The 17189-nt window shown below is 45.2% G+C and overlaps 1 protein-coding gene across 1 annotated transcript in view; it reads left to right on the top strand.

Annotated features, from left to right (window-relative positions):
- Positions 1-325: 325 nt before the first annotated feature.
- Positions 326-17189, top strand: part of AGPS (alkylglycerone phosphate synthase) — a 732223-nt gene continuing 715359 nt past the window's right edge. The window contains exon 1 of the mRNA XM_078681513.1: positions 326-724. Coding sequence (XP_078537639.1) covers positions 582-724 — 143 coding nt within the window. The 5' untranslated portion in view covers positions 326-581. The remainder of the gene's footprint in view (positions 725-17189) is intronic.

Here is a 17189-nt window from a genome sequence, read left to right as displayed (position 1 = left end):
GTAAACACACATACATGCTGCCCTTTGGATGGTGGGTTTACGCTCCACCACTTTCAAACTTCACCGGCCGGCATGGACTGTACCTCTCTGCTTTATGCTCGCTTCTGCTGATGCTTTTACATCCTACGGACACCACATGACACACGTGAATCATTAGGACGATATGTCTCCTGTAGTAAGATGTGCGTGGTCGTTTTCAACCGTTCTTGATTAATTGGATGACGCAGGACTACAACTCCCATGAATTCGTTGATTTCGTAAAGGAACGCCTCTGAAATGAAATACAGTGGCCCGGTGACATGTGGTTAGCCGCGAACCCTTTTCATTTCCCAGTGTGCCTCTGCTGGACCGCCCTTGCATCGGCTCCCCGGGGGTGGTGTGCGGATGACAGTCACCCTCGCCTCGCCGCTGTCACCCTCCTTCCCTCGCTTCTGGTGACTGGTCACATGCAATCTTTCTCTTCCAATCGCAGCAGTCGGCTGCGCTGGGCCGGTTGCCTAGGAATGCAGTGAGGTGCATGCTGGGGAAGCCCCTGTCTTGCGCTAACCTTTCACCTCCCAGGCTCTGGACAACACGGAAGCATGGAGGCTTCTGGCGCTGCGCAGGCTCAGCGCCGGCTCAAGATCATCGGCGGGCACCTGAGGCCGGCGGAGCGGGGGTCGCCCAGTCCCAGCCTGTGCAAAGCACCCGCCCCGCCAGCGGCCAGCAGCGTCCCCAGAAGGAGGTAAAGGGGGTCGGGTGGAGGGGAAGTGGGGTGTGGCGGGAGGCTTCAGCACACCATGAAGGCAGCAGTGCAGAGCCAGGCATTAATGACACAATTAATGATTGGGGGGCGGGGGCTGGCAGGAATACACCAGAAATGGGGGCCATTTCGTCTGAAACGGGAGAGTGTCAGTAATGCGATAGTAAAGAAGTGGAATGACAACATCCTAACAGGTTGGAGGCTGGCACTTTCCATGAGAAGCATTTAGGGTAGCATTAGAATATATGTGTGTGTGTGTGGAGGGCTTTGCTGGGAAGTGAATGGAACACTCGCGCTGAGAGAGAGAGCAAAGTGTTGATATACTTAGTATGGTGTATGGGGTGATAGGGAAGTATGCGCTGAGATGCGTGCAAGAAACAGGTGGGCAGCTTCATAGGGAGTGAGAAAGGCAAGGGCAGCATGACTGGGAGGCATGCATGGGAAGCATGATCCTAGAGATGAAGTGATGTCTCCATAAGTGAATGAGAAGTTGCTGGGCTCATGTAAACACTAGAATAAGAACAAATATCCCTATTATTACTGTCATACTTTTGATTGATTTTGGCAACCATATTCTTACTCACGGAAGTTTCCTTCCCTTTAACCTGTAGTGCACTTCTACAGGAAAGTTCAGCTTTTCTGACAATAGACAATACAAAGTCTAAATTCTCATCACCATTAATCCAAAGTCTCTCCTGTATAGTTTCATTTTTAGAGTGCATGACTACTTGGTCCCTAATAAAATCTTCTTGTAGATTACCAAATTTACAATCTAAAGCTAAAGTTTTTAGAGAAGAAACAAAGTTATCCACAGTCTCTTCACTCAATTGTTTTCTCTGAAAAAACTTGAACCTTGAAATTCCTATACACACTTTGGGAGAACAATACTTATCAAAATCATATACTGCCTTGTCAAATACATTCATGTCACCACTTGCTTGTGATATAGGAAGTTGATTGAAGGCTCTTAATCCTTCTGGTCCTAAACTGTGTAAAAAAATACCTTTTTTTTCAGGAGCTTTCATTTTTCCACTTGCATCTAAAGTCTCAATATAGTTTAAGAAATAGGCTTTCCATTCAATCCATGGCATACAAGGAGAACTACTAGCTGACCAATAACTTTGTGGGGGTGCAAGTGTATAACCTTGAGCACACATTGTAACAGAGATAATAATTTGTTAATGGCAAAATAATAATAGAATAGTCCCCTTTTTTTTTTAAATCCAAAAAGAGTTGCAGAGAAGAAAAAAAACAGTCACATAGGATAACAGAAAAAATTATTTAAGAAAATTTTCTTGTGTTCATATATCACCATCTAACTGCTTCTCTGCCCTTTAAGTAATTTCACCATTCGTTTGTTGCTGTGTCCTTGACGTTTTTATGCTCAGTTAATCGAATAGATGTCTTCGTTTTAAATAAAGTGGTGAAAACGAAGTCACCTTGTCAGTTGTGTCAAGGATGGTAACCCAATAGCAAGCGGCGTCTTTAATTTCTACAGGAAATGCAGAAATGACCTCCGTTTTAGCCAATCAGCCTCAGCGTAGTTTCCTTTAGTGAGCAGCCAATACGCGTGTAGGAAGGATTATCCAGCGCGATTAAAGAAATGAGGCGCGCACCTTCACACGCAAGCGAAACAAAGTCGGCTTTTACGATGGAAACTCTGTTCCTCAAGTCGCTCGTCAAATCTGCTCTTCGGAAGACTGTGAACTGCATCCAAAGTAAGTTGAAGCATGAAAGAATGCTTTAGAATGCTTTTCTTTATTTTTTTTTCCAGAAGTCGGAAAAATGAAAAAATTCGTAAATAAGTATAAAAATGTACAGGAAATGCCTCCTTAAAGAACAGGTTCAGTGCTCCTCGCTCGTCGCCAAGTTTGTTGTGTAAATACCAACAAATTGAAGGTGAGGAATTAAGTTTATTCCAAGAAATGAAGCACTCCCTGCATACAGCTCCAGCAGCAGACCAAGCATAGCCAGTAACTCACAATACAGTTAGGAGATGCAGTGTAACAGTAAGCAACTGAAGATGGTCTCGAGTGATGTACAATTAAACAATAATATCACTCGAGGCCAAACTGAATGAAAACAATGGCACGAGTCGGCGCGAGTCCATGTGATGAACAACCGAGGAAAACCTCGCATCAACATGCCCTCGCGCTGACTCGCGCACAATACAACAAGGCGTTTTACTTTTGGACCCGTCTGCCCTAATCTACTGATTCTTGACGTTACTAAGTAGTTATTTTTAAGTGGGGCGGGCCACAAGGGGTCGCAGATAACGTTTGAGGAACCACCTATTATAGGCAATTGCGTAGCGAGTGTCAATTGAATTTATATAAACGTGCACACAAAAAATGTATATAAGATTTAAGCAACCATTCATCATGAAAGGTCAGTTAACAGAGATTTATGTCGACATCATATTCACGTAGTCATTTTCCTTGCATGTGGAAGCCCCATAGTCTTTATATAACTTTTTACAATTTGTTAGAAATGCTTTACAGATATATGGTCTGTCTATAGAGAACCTTCTAAGAAAGCGCTGCATATATAGTTATTAATCATTGCATTAAGTCAGTTACAAATGGATGAACAGCACAAAGATTGTTTTTACATAAAATGCAGGGCCACTAGAATTATGCGGCATGGGAGGACTCCATTGTGCAGACTAAATTATTTGTCAAGAAAAGGCATATTTGGCGGTGTAATGCAGGACATTCTGTTATAGTATTACTTTGTTTTGTCATTTTCACTCATGGTAATACTGGCTAGGAATATATGTCCCCATATGAGTACTAATTTAACACCCATATAAAGCAATAAGCTATTGCAATATGACCAATGACAATATTGCAAAGGGCCTGCCACTGCGCAGGAATCACGTTTTGACTAAGGTTTGGTCCATTTGTGAAACACTTTTTCAAATCTGCATATTATGCAATAGACAGTTTGCTTTGAGCAGGTGAGGGCCACCAGCACTTATTTTTAGGGACTGGCACTTATTTTTCTGCATCAGATATCTACAAGTGCAAGAGAGGGAAAACACACAGATCATAAAGATGGAGGAAGAAAAAGAAGGCAAACGGTCCCAGAGGAATAAAGCAGGAATCTGTAAGAGTGAGATACAGGGGCATGGAGTGTCTGGTAGTGCATTAAAGAAGCATGAGGGCGAATTAAGACTCCCAGCCTTGGTGTTTGCGGCGGTACATATAATTGCATCTGCCGCAGACTACTGAGCAGAACTTAGGACACCAGTAAGCTTTCTTTTACAACTTAAGCACTGTCAACAGATGACAAATTAATTTACAAATGCAGTAAATCCAAAATAATGCGGAAAATAACACAGCTGCAGAAACACAATTCCTAGTGGTCCTTTTAATTTAGTAGCGACATTGTCTGGTATCTCTAACCCTGATTACGATATTGCAAGTATTTACATGCGAAGAATCATACCAGCAATTACAAATATGTATATTATAGACATATTTACATGTAAGTTGTTGGGCTAGTGCTGGTTTTATTTTAGATATAGAGAAGAAGTTAGTTTTAAAAATGTTTCAATTGTTTACATTTTCTTATGGGGCGGAGTAGCCCTGATGTGGAATGGGAGAGATTTCCACAGAAGAAACTGGAAGGAACAGAAACCTGAATGAGTGCATTGGGCCTTTGCACAGTGAGGAGGCACTGGTTAATAGACCGCAGGGATTAAGTAGTTATGTGTGATGTAATTTCAGTTGAGAAAGGTAGGCAGGAGGAGAGCCATGAATGGTGTTGTGTACCAGAGTGTATATTTTGTGAACTATCATGTGCTTGGCTAATAACTTCTCTGGCCGGTGTCTGTGTCTAGTTACAAAGCCTTCTGGGCAGGTGAAAGAGTGCCCTTGTGGCAATATGAATCATTTTATTCCAGGGATCAGATGCATGTTTGGATAGACCCATCAGCAGGCCATAGCAGTCTCCAGCTTCCTGAAAACGAATGTATTAATTATGGGTTTTCCAGCTTTGAAGAGAAGATGTTGGCTGATTTTTCTTATGGTATCAGATGATATCTGTTAGAAATGGTGTTTCTGGTTGGCTAGGGTATTCACCTAAGCCAGGCAGAACCCACCACTCTAGTCAGGATAAGGGAGTTACACACACAAGATAACCCCTTGCTCACCGCCTTGGTAGCTTGGCAGAGCAGTCATGCTTATCCCAGAGGCAATGTGTAAAGCGTTTGTGCAACATACTCACACCAGTGACACACTAGGCACACCACAAAAGAGACTCTACCCAAGGTTATATACAAATATCCTCTGTATTATAGGCAAAACACTTTGGACCACCATCACTTAAATCAAAATCAGTTTGCCAACTAGGCAATTGTCATAAGAGTAACAGTTAGAGCATTGCAATACACACTTCTCAGCTGTTTCTATCTTAGATCATCTCCTCTGCACAATACATATTGATCTGTTCACAAGGAAACGCGTTATACTGGTTTCAGAGAAAGCAAGCAACAGGCATAGATCACAATGGGTTAAACACAAATGGCAGTGGAGGAAAATGCCAGGGTCATCATGTTGTGTTTAGCACCTCGGTGCTAGCGACCCTGAGCGCATCATCCCAGTGTCAGGCACGGAGGCGGCTGATCGGGCCGCCGGCCCGTTGTTCACCTTAAATGCGGCTAAAGCAAAACCAGGCCCCCAACAAAAATGCCCTTACTGCTTGGGGAGCTCCTCTTGGCTTCACAGGTGGGAGGTGCGAGGCATTTCTCCGACCAGCGGTACGTCGGCATTCCGGTCCTGTGTGTCTGGCGCAAAGCAGGTGGGGCTCCTTTCCTTATGAGCTGGGAGCGCCCTGCACCACCTCGCACCGTGGAACCTCTTGGTGTTGCCGGCTGCTTTGTTGGACGGCCCACTGATGGCGCTGCATCTACGTCGTCTCTCCCTTGTGGTTGCTGAGCGATGGCTGGGACTCTGGGCGGTCATGTTGGTTGCCTGGCAACGCTTGAGGGCTTTCTTAGCGCTGGCTCCTCTATGAAATCTTGTCTGCCCTTGGGCCTGTTTCTCTGGTCATGGGTGTTCAGCCCAGCTTCTGGCACACAGGTTTACCGGTGGTGATGATTACAGCCACTTCCTGGGAGTGACACACTGGAGGTTTCCATACAAGGAAAGCTCCCAAACAAGGACAGCACCGTGGAGCTGTCAATAAAAGCAAAGCTCAGGGGAGGTCCAAATAAATGCAAACCATAAGGATAGGAAGACTTTGATGTTCCTTGGGCTTCTGAAACAGGAGGTCAGCACACACAAGCCCTTGGAGATTTACTTCCCAAGCAGAATACCACAGCATGGCAAAAAGAGTCAGTCCTTTTCCTCCACCACATACAGAAAAAGCAACTGCAGGCCAACCCCTCTCAGAAAAGGCAGCGCTTTTCACACAGTCCTTCCGCTCTTCTTGACAGGGTCCTCTTGTTCCTGGAAGTAATCTAAAGTCCTGGGGTTTAGGGTCCAAAATGTATATCCCATTTTGTCATTGTTCTCTTTGTGGCGAGGGTCTCTGAACCCCGTCCAAACCAGTCATGTCCTCCTTGGTGCAGCTTGACCACAGGGGCAGAGACAGCATTGTGAAAAAGAGACACAGCATATTCAGGTGCAAGCGAAACACCTACCACCATTCTAAATGCAGACCAGGTCTATTCAGCCCAGCGATGAGTCACGCAGGCAAGGCAGGAAACATCTCAACCCTTGTGACAGTCTATAGTGAATGCACATCCCCAGCTCCTTTCACTCCATCACCAGATACTGAATACACACAGTCAGAGGCACACAGGATGGTAAAGTAATAAAATGCCCCAAAAAGGTGCATTAATAGATTCTTTGTTCAGAGAGCCTAAACTCGATGTTCTACCTTGTCCCAATGGAACGTTACACATGTAAAATGTTACAGTGCAGCTCCTATTGATAGCCTATGGGACAGACAGCCTTTCAATAGTGAAACATGATATACACAGTATTTCACTATCAGGACATGTCTCACACACCAGTACATGTCCTACCTTTCACATACACCGAACCCTGCCCATGGGAGTACCATGGGCCTATCTTAGGGGTGCCTCACACATAAGAAATGGGAAGGTTTGGGCCTGGCCATTGACCGCACTTGCCAGGACAACATGGCATTTTACAACTGCGTGCACAGACACTGTGGTGGCTGGTCTGAGATGCATTTACAGGGCTACTCGTGTGGGTGGCACAACCAGTGCTAAAATCCCACTAGTAGCATTTGATTTACATGCCCTGGCACACACCGTGCACTTTATTAGGGACTTAAAAGTAAATCAAATACGCCAATCATGGATACCCAAGCATATCACAATTTATACAGAGAGCATATGCACTTTAGGACTGATCAGCAGTGGTAAAGGGCCTGGAATCCTATAGCCCAATGAAAACTGGGTCAGCAAAATAGGAGGCAAAAAGTTTGGGGATAAATCTGTCAAAAGGGCCAGAGCCTAACAATATCGATTACTCCAGTATCATCTTTTATCTTGCAGTTTAATAATACTCCTAAAGTTCCTGTAGTTGGAGGGGCTGCCGGGAGAACATGAGAGTAGGTTCGGTGCAGAGGAGGTGGTAAAGAAGAGAACTTCAGTTTATGAAGAGTTCATTATTAGAGAGTGAAGAGTCATCCAGTGCCTGATAGCCATAAGACAGTTGAGATTTTGGACTGTTGCTGGCATATGTCTGCTGGCAAAGAGAATAAGATGTGCATATCATCAGGGAAGAAAAGGTGCATAAAAAATCAATACAAATAAAGTAGTCACTGTTGAGAATTTGATAGAAAACCACAAAATATGATGATTAAACTTCATTTTTTCCTTAACCATATAAATATTTTCCTAGCGTTCCAATTGACCCTATAACGATCAACTGCAATAATAATTATCCTGCAAGAAAATGATTTGCACTAACAAGCTTTGGGTTCACAGTCATTGTGGCACCAACAGTGTATACAGTACTTCTTGTGGTGTAGTGGTTCCGGATTTATGTGGCAACATTTTGTGTTATTGCACTTGTTGCTAAGTATGCCTGCTGAAGACATGGCTTAGTTGTGCGATTGAAGCACCTTCTTGTATACTTGATTTATTGTCCACAATGGCAGCATTCCAAACCTTTGATTCTCGCCAAACGGTCAGCACAGTGGTTGGCGTTACCATAACAATCTATACCTCCATCCTGGTCCCATATATCCTTAACTGCTGTACTGTTGAGCCCGGTGGAATTTCTGTGCACCTTTGCTACTGTGCTAAGGTGCCTGTGATGCCTATTCTGCTCTCTGCTAATATCCTATCCTCTTTTCCACTATTGAGATGCACCTCTACAAGAGAACTTCTCACACAGGTGGTTAGCCAAGGAAAACATATTGAAGTAAATCTGCAGAACAAGGGCAACACCAGTAATACAGGAATAGATCCACATGGCTTCAACGTTAACCATCAACCGTCCACATTCCAACTGCATATTACCTTCCACCACCTTAACACCATTCCACATTCTAAACCCTTTTCCATTCTCATTCAGTTAAAAGATAACTCAGAGTCCCCCAGGGTTCCATTCTGTCCCAGTAGCCTTTAATTTCTACAAGGAGGCCCTTGGGATTCTACTTGCTATTAATGCCATAAAAATGTATGAACCTACAAATGATGCACAACTCTACTTGAAACTCCTTCGCCCAGGCATCCAATGGCTGAAATACTTCTGCTCCTCACCTAGACCTGGATGTACCGCACGTACTTGAAGCTCAGCCCAACTAATACAGAATCCCTACTATTTATTGCAAGCAAGAACTAGCACAAACATTGCTTAATGACACAAAAAACAAGATGGCCAGGTTCTCTAAAGAAAGTAAAACCGGTCCCTGCATGAAGTGACTTCAGAACTGCTGTTCAAGCCCTTGTGCTCTTGTAGACGGACATTGGTGATGCTATGTTCCACAGTCTCCCAAGGCTGCCCCCTTAAGGTCATCCTTCACACTTCATCATGGCCCAGAAAAAATACCCACATCACCCTTGTCCTGATGGAACGCAAGAGGCTCCCTTTGCTAGCCTATACCATCTTCAAAATCAGCTGCTTAGTTAGAAAAGCTTCATAAGTGCCACTCTTAACCGCATCCATGCGGTGCATTTTCCCGCTGTGCGATGGAAAATTCAAAAACCCACTTTACATGACGAGCTCACCTTGTCATGAGTGTACCAGAGGTACACCTCATGACGAGCTGAGCTCGTCATGAGCGTCGCAGGGGTTAACTGTCTGGGGTTAACTGTCTGACTGATAAGCTCAACGCCACTGATGTCTCTCAGCACATCTCTAGTCTGGACACCATTAGACTGGATGCGAGGTGTACAAAAATGAAAAAACATGGGTGCATACTATCTTCGACTAGGCATTCATAATCTAGAACGACAACCCATTATTCAACAGGATCACCCCAAACTTGCTCCAAATTAGGAAACCTCGGATGACATAACCCCTTTTAAGAACACTATATCACAATTAAGCAAAAGTCCACTCTCCTTGTCAGGACCCAGCTAACTCTACAATCTCTCATTGACTGTGCATTTGCCTTTGACCAGCCCTTATTCATTCTCCAGCCTTTCAGCTAGGTTTTCACTATACCATTGCTGCAAACATACGTACTCGTTATGGCAGAACAGGACCCATTGTTGTTGAGCTAACATTTGTTTCGTAACACTTTTAATTGAAGACCAGTAATATGTTGAGTACTAGGGTTTAGCTGCAGTGAATTTTCAGAGGGCAAATTGTGTTTTCTTAAGGTCTTCCTGAAACTCACATATTTCAACCATCAAATTATGATACGGTGCACATGTTGAAAGAACTGGCCATAAGGGCACTGTCGTTTTTTTAAAGTGTTTTATGCTAGTAGTTCTTTCTTTATCTAAAATAATCGTAATTCTTTACGTAGTACACTTCTAGTTAAAAATGTAATGCACTTTTAGTTACAACAATCTTCCCACAGTTCCTTTTCCTGGTCAGTCGTCTACTTAGGTTTTCTTATAAAACTGAATTAATTTAATATTGATGAAATGTTTTAGATTTCACACTCACCAATTTAAAAAGAAATGTTTCCTAGTGTAATATCAGTGAGTACTGTCCTTTTGCACTGTAGTACCATGTTTTGTTTCACTTCTTTTTACAATTTTAAGCCACAGAAGTTTGTCATTTCATCCTTTCTATGGTTAGATTTTCAAAAAAGCAGATTTTTTGACTTGTGTTTATGGTTGATCCCAATTGTAGGCGCAGTTATAGTATTATAAAAAACATTAGCATGTATACATTATCAAACTTCCATCGTATCAATAATGGTGAAATAAAATGCATTATATAGGTGGTCATGCCACAGGTAGGTAAATGCATATGTTCACTACGTATCCACATGCATCTCTTTACTTCCAGTCGAAACATATTGAGTTGACTGTTTTTTAAATAAAACACACGTTTACAGGCACCTGAATGATTTCAATAGCCAGTCTGTAGTTTACTTTGTTTGTACAGTACTTGAGGAGAGAATTGGTCGAACCCTACTCCTCTCTTGATCCAACCCAAATTTTGTTTGAAACTATTTATCTTTATTTCTGGCATTTGATGTAACGTAGACTTGGCGCCAAGACACAGAGGGGGTGACTTTTAGGTCTCTCCTGTATGAGCATGTGCTCTCACTTGGGAAACTTTTATATGCTATAATGGGCTTGGAATCAGCTCATTACTTTCCATTTGTTTGCACCGTCTTCACTCTACCTTGGCTACCTTTTAATTGTGTAGTGGTTGCCGTTCATGACTTCTTTTTCTTCAGGTGGTGCATGGACCAAGCACAGAATTTAATTGGAGTCCCTCCGCTGGCCATACGCTGCTCGCGCTGTGATTCGGGCACAAATATTTTTTTAAGGCACTATGATCCGACCAACGCTGGCTGCGTCATGGTGCTTTTTTATTTTTTGCCTCCCTCCTGTTTCTTCTCCCCACCTAACACCCTTCCTCCCGTCCCTGCTTCTTTTCCCCTCCCAGAAGTAAAACAAAAAAAAGAGATACACTATGAAGTGACCAGTGCTTCATGGCTCTTTTCTAACTGTCCTGTTGCCCACCTTTGCCTCCTGTTATCGACACCCATCCACCCACCCAGAGCCAATAGCTAGCCCATAGGTCAGACCAAGGCGTGCCAGAAATTAGTTTCTGTCTTTGGAATAGAATGTTGTTTATACTTTAATGAAATGATAGAAACCAATGTGATAGGCAGGCCCAGGAATAGCATTGGGACAGTACTAGAGAGCACAATTTCCTGCTCTATATTTACATTTTCACAATTATTTTTTAACTGCCCTGTTGCCCACCTTTGCCTCCTGTTATCGACACCCATCCACCCACCCACAGCCAATAGCTAGCCCATAGGTGAGACCTAGGCTTTGTTGATATTTGTTATTCCATAGTAGCGTGCCAGAAATTAGTTTCTGTCTTTGGAATAGAATGTTGTTTATACTTTAATGAAATGATAGAAACCAATGTGATAGGCAGGCCCAGGAATAGCATTGGGACAGTACTAGAGAGCACAATTTCCTGCTCTATATTTACATTTTTACAATTATTTTGCAGATGACATTACACAGTCACACGCACACACATTTACAATTTCATGGGCACTGCGGTCAGCTCATAATGGGGCGGTCAGAAGACCGCCAACAGTGCGGTCTTCTAGAGGCCAGGAAGGTCGGTCCGCCAAACTCGTAATCAAGTCCTTAATGTGTAATCAAAAAGCTGGCTTTCTGTTTCACAAACTTGAAACATAATTATACACTTCTTGGGTTTACGTACAATATTTTTACATAAATTGGCAAATTAAAGCCAGGCCTTTTGCTCTTTGTCTCAGTGTCCTCTCTCCTTGATCACTTGGTGGTGGGGTGTGATTCAAGCACCAATAATAACATCTCTTTAAAAATTCTCTTTCTCTCTCTCTCTCTCTCCCTCTCTCTCTCTCTCTCTCTCTCTCTCTCTCTCTCTCTCTCTCTCTCTCTCTCTCTGACACGCTGTTTGGATTAACCTAATTTCAAGCAATTACATTTCATATTTTACATTTTGTCTGGCGATCATGCTCTCCATACCAACGTTTCATTGCTTTTTTTTTCACTTTTGGTCACACTTTTTCTCACTTTTTTTGTGGGCTAATGTATAATTCAGAACAATTCGTTTTCACTTGCCCATGTTTCCTGCAACATTAATTTGCTTAATGTTGCACACTGTTTTCTGAATTCCGAGACTGTCTACGTATTCCTCAAATGAAGGAGGAGTGCAAGGTCTGTCGCATGCCAGCCTTAATCCTCCCACATATTAGACCCACTATACTAGGCCTCATTATACCATTGCAAGTTCCCATTTGCCAGGTCAGCTCTTACTAGTGCCAGTCTGCACATCATAAGCTCTTACTCGTGTCAGTCTGCACATAATATCAGCTGCTCCTCTTATGCTAGGCTCAGCAAACAAACAGAACACACACTCGTACCTCCCCAACCTGGCCAAGAACCTTGGCCGGGCTCCCACGTCCAACACTTAGGTGACACAGCAGGCCTGAACACAACGCAACACGTAGAGCCTCCTTAAACCATGTGGAGACTTTGCAGAAGGCACTCAGGTGCTCAGATTTTTATTCTAGGCGTCAGTTATGTTTCATTAGGTCTCTAGGATGGAGTGTTTCCCATTTCCCTTTATAATGTGCCTCACTTGGCCCGAGGCCGTCTTTGCAGTGCTCCAATAGGAGTTTGGACTGCCGTTTAGTAACTTTAGCAAATAACAGAAAATAAACAACTGCTCTTAATAGTTTTGTTCAGGTAATGTGTCAGTAACTCGCCCGAGGGTCATTATTGTTTTGTTTCTTACTTTGATTTAACCTACTAAAGGCGCACGCTGTGGTTTCTTACATAATCCGTAGGTAGCAAGATTTTTCTGATGACAGTTTGGGGCTCCGATGAGGGACGGCGTTAGAGGTTGAAATATTCCATTATTAAACGAGTGATCGCTTCCTTTCACCAAACCGAAGTCGATCCTTCAGTTTTTTTTCCACAGTGAATCATCTGCCCATAAAACACTCTGGTTGTCTGTGGTTATGCGAAGTATAGCGCAACGAAGGCTGCTGTTCTGTACGTTTGAATAAACGGAAACTATTTTGAAACACACTCCAGAGTGGTGAAACTCGAGCCAGAGTGGTCCTTCATTTTAAATGACAGCTCTGTTGAGGTGTGCTCCTCGTAGCTAACAGCTTGCACAATGACAGATCCGTCTCGATATTTCTCAACGGGTGAAGTTTGTCTTTTCTTTCTTTTCATTTTTTGTTAGACTTAACAGATTTTGTATGTGCCCAATCTTTTTTTTTTTTTCTCCTTTAAACAGTTAAGGTTCACTCTTAACAAATGTATTTGGTTGCTAATGTCTGAGGGATTTAACACCTTGAATCAAATACATTTTTGCACAGTAAAGTAGTATCAACTTCTCACAACAGTACCCCCAATTGCTTATTACGACTCTTTTATAAATTGTAGTCTCAACAAATGGTACGCTTTTTCTGATTCCCCCAGTTTCTTCACTGACAATGTTTTTTGTTTGATTGTTGGTAGTTTTAGTTAACTAGTTTCCCACTTCACTACAGTCGTATGGTACTTTAACGGGACAGTCTCATTGGGCTGTTTTGTAGCAGTTCCTCTCAAACGAAGAGGACTTTTCTAGAACTCTTCTGTTAATTTCCTTTGGTCCTGGGGAGGAGAAACATTCCTTTAAATATGATAACCCTACCATTCATCTTACTGCCTTGCTAGTGTCTTAGTGACCCACTTCCTTCAGTGAGATACAGAGCACTGGCCTCATTCGGCTTCCAACCCCAGTGCAGGGATGCCTGGGCAGGGGTCAGAGGAGTCTCAGGAGCAGGCCAGTGATCATTTCTCTTTGCCCCTCAGAAATATTTAATGTAGGTGTCTGAGGCATGCTTCAGAGGTGGCGCTGAAGCTGGAAGGAGTCAATGGGAACATACTCTTCTTGAAGTGCCTTGATGAAATTTGTTTTGTTCCAAGTATAAACAAATCAGGTTCTTGAGACTTTATCGTCATCTGGGGCACAGTAGTTTTGCCTACAGGTTGTCAATCCAGGCTGTCCTAAACGTCACAAAGTGCCCCTTTCCTCATTACCTCACCTTAGATGATATAACAAAAAGATTATCGTACAACAGTTGGTAGATGGGGTAGGGTCAAGAACAGATAGGAGTTATTGGTGCAACTCTTACTGACTGTTTGTACAGAATGTACTGCCCTAAGGGGCAAGGCTATGCCCAGACGTGGGTCTCATGCTCACTGTGCCACTGGAACAAAGTTGTGAAGGGCTAGGCCTCTGTAGCTACAGCTTGGTGAGGAAGGTAATTAATACAGCCTGGCAGGGTCACACCCAGCTGGGCTCTGGTTCTGAGCTGAGTCAGAGGAATATGATTTTTCTTGATGACCCATACGCAGTACAGATATGGCTTTGGACTCAGCAGAATACTTAGTGTACTTTGGTGCGTGTCTAGAGTTTGTAGGCCCTAGAGAACTGAAATTACCCCATGTGGTCTCTGTCTCCATAGGAGAATTATGGAGTGTTTCTACAGTGAAACAGTAAAGCACCCTGACTATCCCTTACATGTGCCTCCCCACATTATAAAAACACACAAGATGATGGACGGAATGTTGCACAATGGCAAAACATTCGCCCCCAGTCACAGATCTGGGTTTAATCCATTGTTAGTTTGCTCACCAAGTCACCCCAGTTCAGACATGGCCATATGCAAATCAGTCTTGACCCTGTGCCTCATGGGAACAGTCCAGCCCGAACTGCCAAGCCATGTCTTTCCTGGACCGGAATCAACCATCCTAGGACCGGTTTCTGGCTATCAGCCGTCTTCAGCCAGGATAGCTTGACTCTAGTGGCTTAGTGAGCACGGGACCCACGTCTGGGCATACCCTTCCCACATAGGGTGAACAGCAAAACACACTGGATTTAGGCCCAGATCTCTGTACTGGGGTGAATGTATGACATTGTTCTGCATTCTGTCCATCAACTGTTGCTTTTGCATTCCCACATTATAAGGCATATTTCATGTCACCGCCCAACTCTGCATAGTCCCTTCCACCCCATGTTTCGGTTCGTTTTTTTAACCAGCACAACAGGCCATGCTGCTGCGCCCCTTTCTTAATGCGTGGCCCCTCATATTGAGGTTAATAAACAATTGGCTTTTTTTTTTTAAGTGCACAATGCCGCGCTCTCCCATTAAATATTTGTTTTTTTCAATAGGTGGACTCGTGCTGTAGTTCGCTTTTTAGGTCATTGCGCAAGCGCAAGCCCTAAAAAGCGCGTGCACAATGCCACCAGCCGCCTGCCTGCCTGCCTCTCATTACCACATCAAAGGCAGCCCTCCCAGCGCATTTCTCACCCCCTAATTATTCACGGCCGGTTGGCCGTACTTTCAGTTTCACGGCCGCGTCTCCTCTTAAAACTTGTTTAACTTGTTTTTTTATCTTGCCTCCCGCAGCGACGCAACTTAAGATCCCACGCCCCTTCATGAGAGACCAAACGGAGTTCTTAAATGTACACCAAGCAGGGTTAGGCTCTGGGGTCGTGCACTCCTCATCGCCTGGGCGTCGTGCTTCATGTTTGAGCAAAGCAGAGCGGATACAAACAATGGCGGGCGAGGCTTTTTTCTCCACAGCAGGCTCCCTTAAATTTCAATTACTCATGGTTTTTTAACCAGCTCCGCACTTGCGCTTCAGCAGTAGTGCCGCTGGATATGTTTATTTTCAGCACCTTTCACTTTCAACAAGGCGGCGCACGCCTTTCTTTCAGTATGGCGCTTTTTTTAAATCTTGCCTCCCAAAGCAACACGACTTAAGATACCATGCCCCCTCATGTGAGACCTTCACACCCTCATCGCCGCTCTCCCCGCTCCGCCCCCTCCCCTGCCTGCCGTGTCGCATTTCTCCTCCCCCCTCCTCACAGCAATGCCCTCCGTCTTGTTCTCCTCCGTCGGCTGTTCCTTACCCCAGTTTCCCTTCCTCCTCGCCTCTCCTATTTCTTTATCTAAGCCCCTCGTATTCACTATAATACAGTCCACGTTGATTGAGCACTGGGTCAAAGAAAGGATTATTGTCATTATAATGGAAATGAAAACAAGGCATGCGCAACCCACCATCTACAACCCTTACATTAACATAGGTCAGTGATTGGTACAAAATAAGTACCCCTCTGTATATAATAAAAATGTCGTAGTGCTGTGCTACATTTAGGTTCGCCGGTATAAATATTTTCTGTCGCCCCTCGTTTCAAATGCCTCTCAATCTCCCCTCACTCTCTCACTCTCCCTCTCTCCGTCTACTTCTCTCCCTTTCCCTCACTTTCCTCTCTCCTCTCACCCTCTCCTTCTCTCTCTTTCCCCCTCTCTCTCCTCTCTCCCTCTCTTTACCTTCCCCCTGCTCTCCCTTTTCTCCCCCTCCCCATCTCCCCCTCTGCTTGCTCTCCTCTCTCTCCTCCCTCCCCTCTCTCCCCTCCGTCCTTCGCTCTCGTCCTCCCCCTCTCTTCTTACCCTCCCTCTCTCCCTTTCCATCACTTCACTCTCTCCCCGTCTCCCCCCCTCTCTCTCCCCGTCTCCCCCCCTCTCTCTCCCCGTCTCCCCCCTCTCTCTCCCCGTCTCCCCCCTCTCTCTCCCCGTCTCCCCCCTCTCTCTCCCCGTCTCCCCCCTCTCTCTCCCCGTCTCCCCCCTCTCTCTCCCCGTCTCCCCCCCTCTCTCTCCCCGTCTCCCCCCCTCTCTCTCCCCGTCTCCCCCCTCTCTCTCTCCCCGTCTCCCCCCTCTCTCTCTCCCCGTCTCCCCCCTCTCTCTCTCCCCGTCTCCCCCTCTCTCTCTCCCCGTCTCCCCCTCTCTCTCCCCGTCTCCCCCTCTCTCTCTCCCCGTCTCCCCCTCTCTCTCTCCCCGTCTCCCCCTCTCTCTCTCCCCGTCTCCCCCTCTCTCTCTCCCCGTCTCCCCCCTCTCTCTCTCTACTCTCTCCCCCTCTCTCCCCCTCTCTCCCCCTCTCTCCCCCTCTCTCCCTCTCTCTCCCTCTCTCTCCCTCTCTCTCCCTCTCTCTCTCCCTCCCTCTCTCTCCCTCTCTCTCCCCCTCTCTCTCCCTCTCTCCCCCTCTCTCCCCCTCTCTCCCCCTCTCTCCCCCTCTCTCCCCCTCTCTCCCCCTCTCTCCCCCTCTCTCCCCCTCTGTCCCCCTCTCTCCCCCTCTGTCCCCCTCTCTCCCCCTCTCTCCCCCTCTCTCCCCCTCTCTCCCCCTCTCTCCCCCTCTCTCCCCCTCTCTCCCCCTCTCTCCCCCTCTCTCCCCCTCTCTCCCCCTCTCTCCCCCTCTCTCCCC

Source organism: Lissotriton helveticus, chromosome 3_1 (assembly GCF_964261635.1).
Source record: "Lissotriton helveticus chromosome 3_1, aLisHel1.1, whole genome shotgun sequence".
NCBI classification, from domain to species: Eukaryota; Metazoa; Chordata; class Amphibia; order Caudata; family Salamandridae; genus Lissotriton; species Lissotriton helveticus.
Note: the sequence above shows the minus strand (reverse complement) of the source record. Positions and strands in the feature narration are given on the sequence as shown.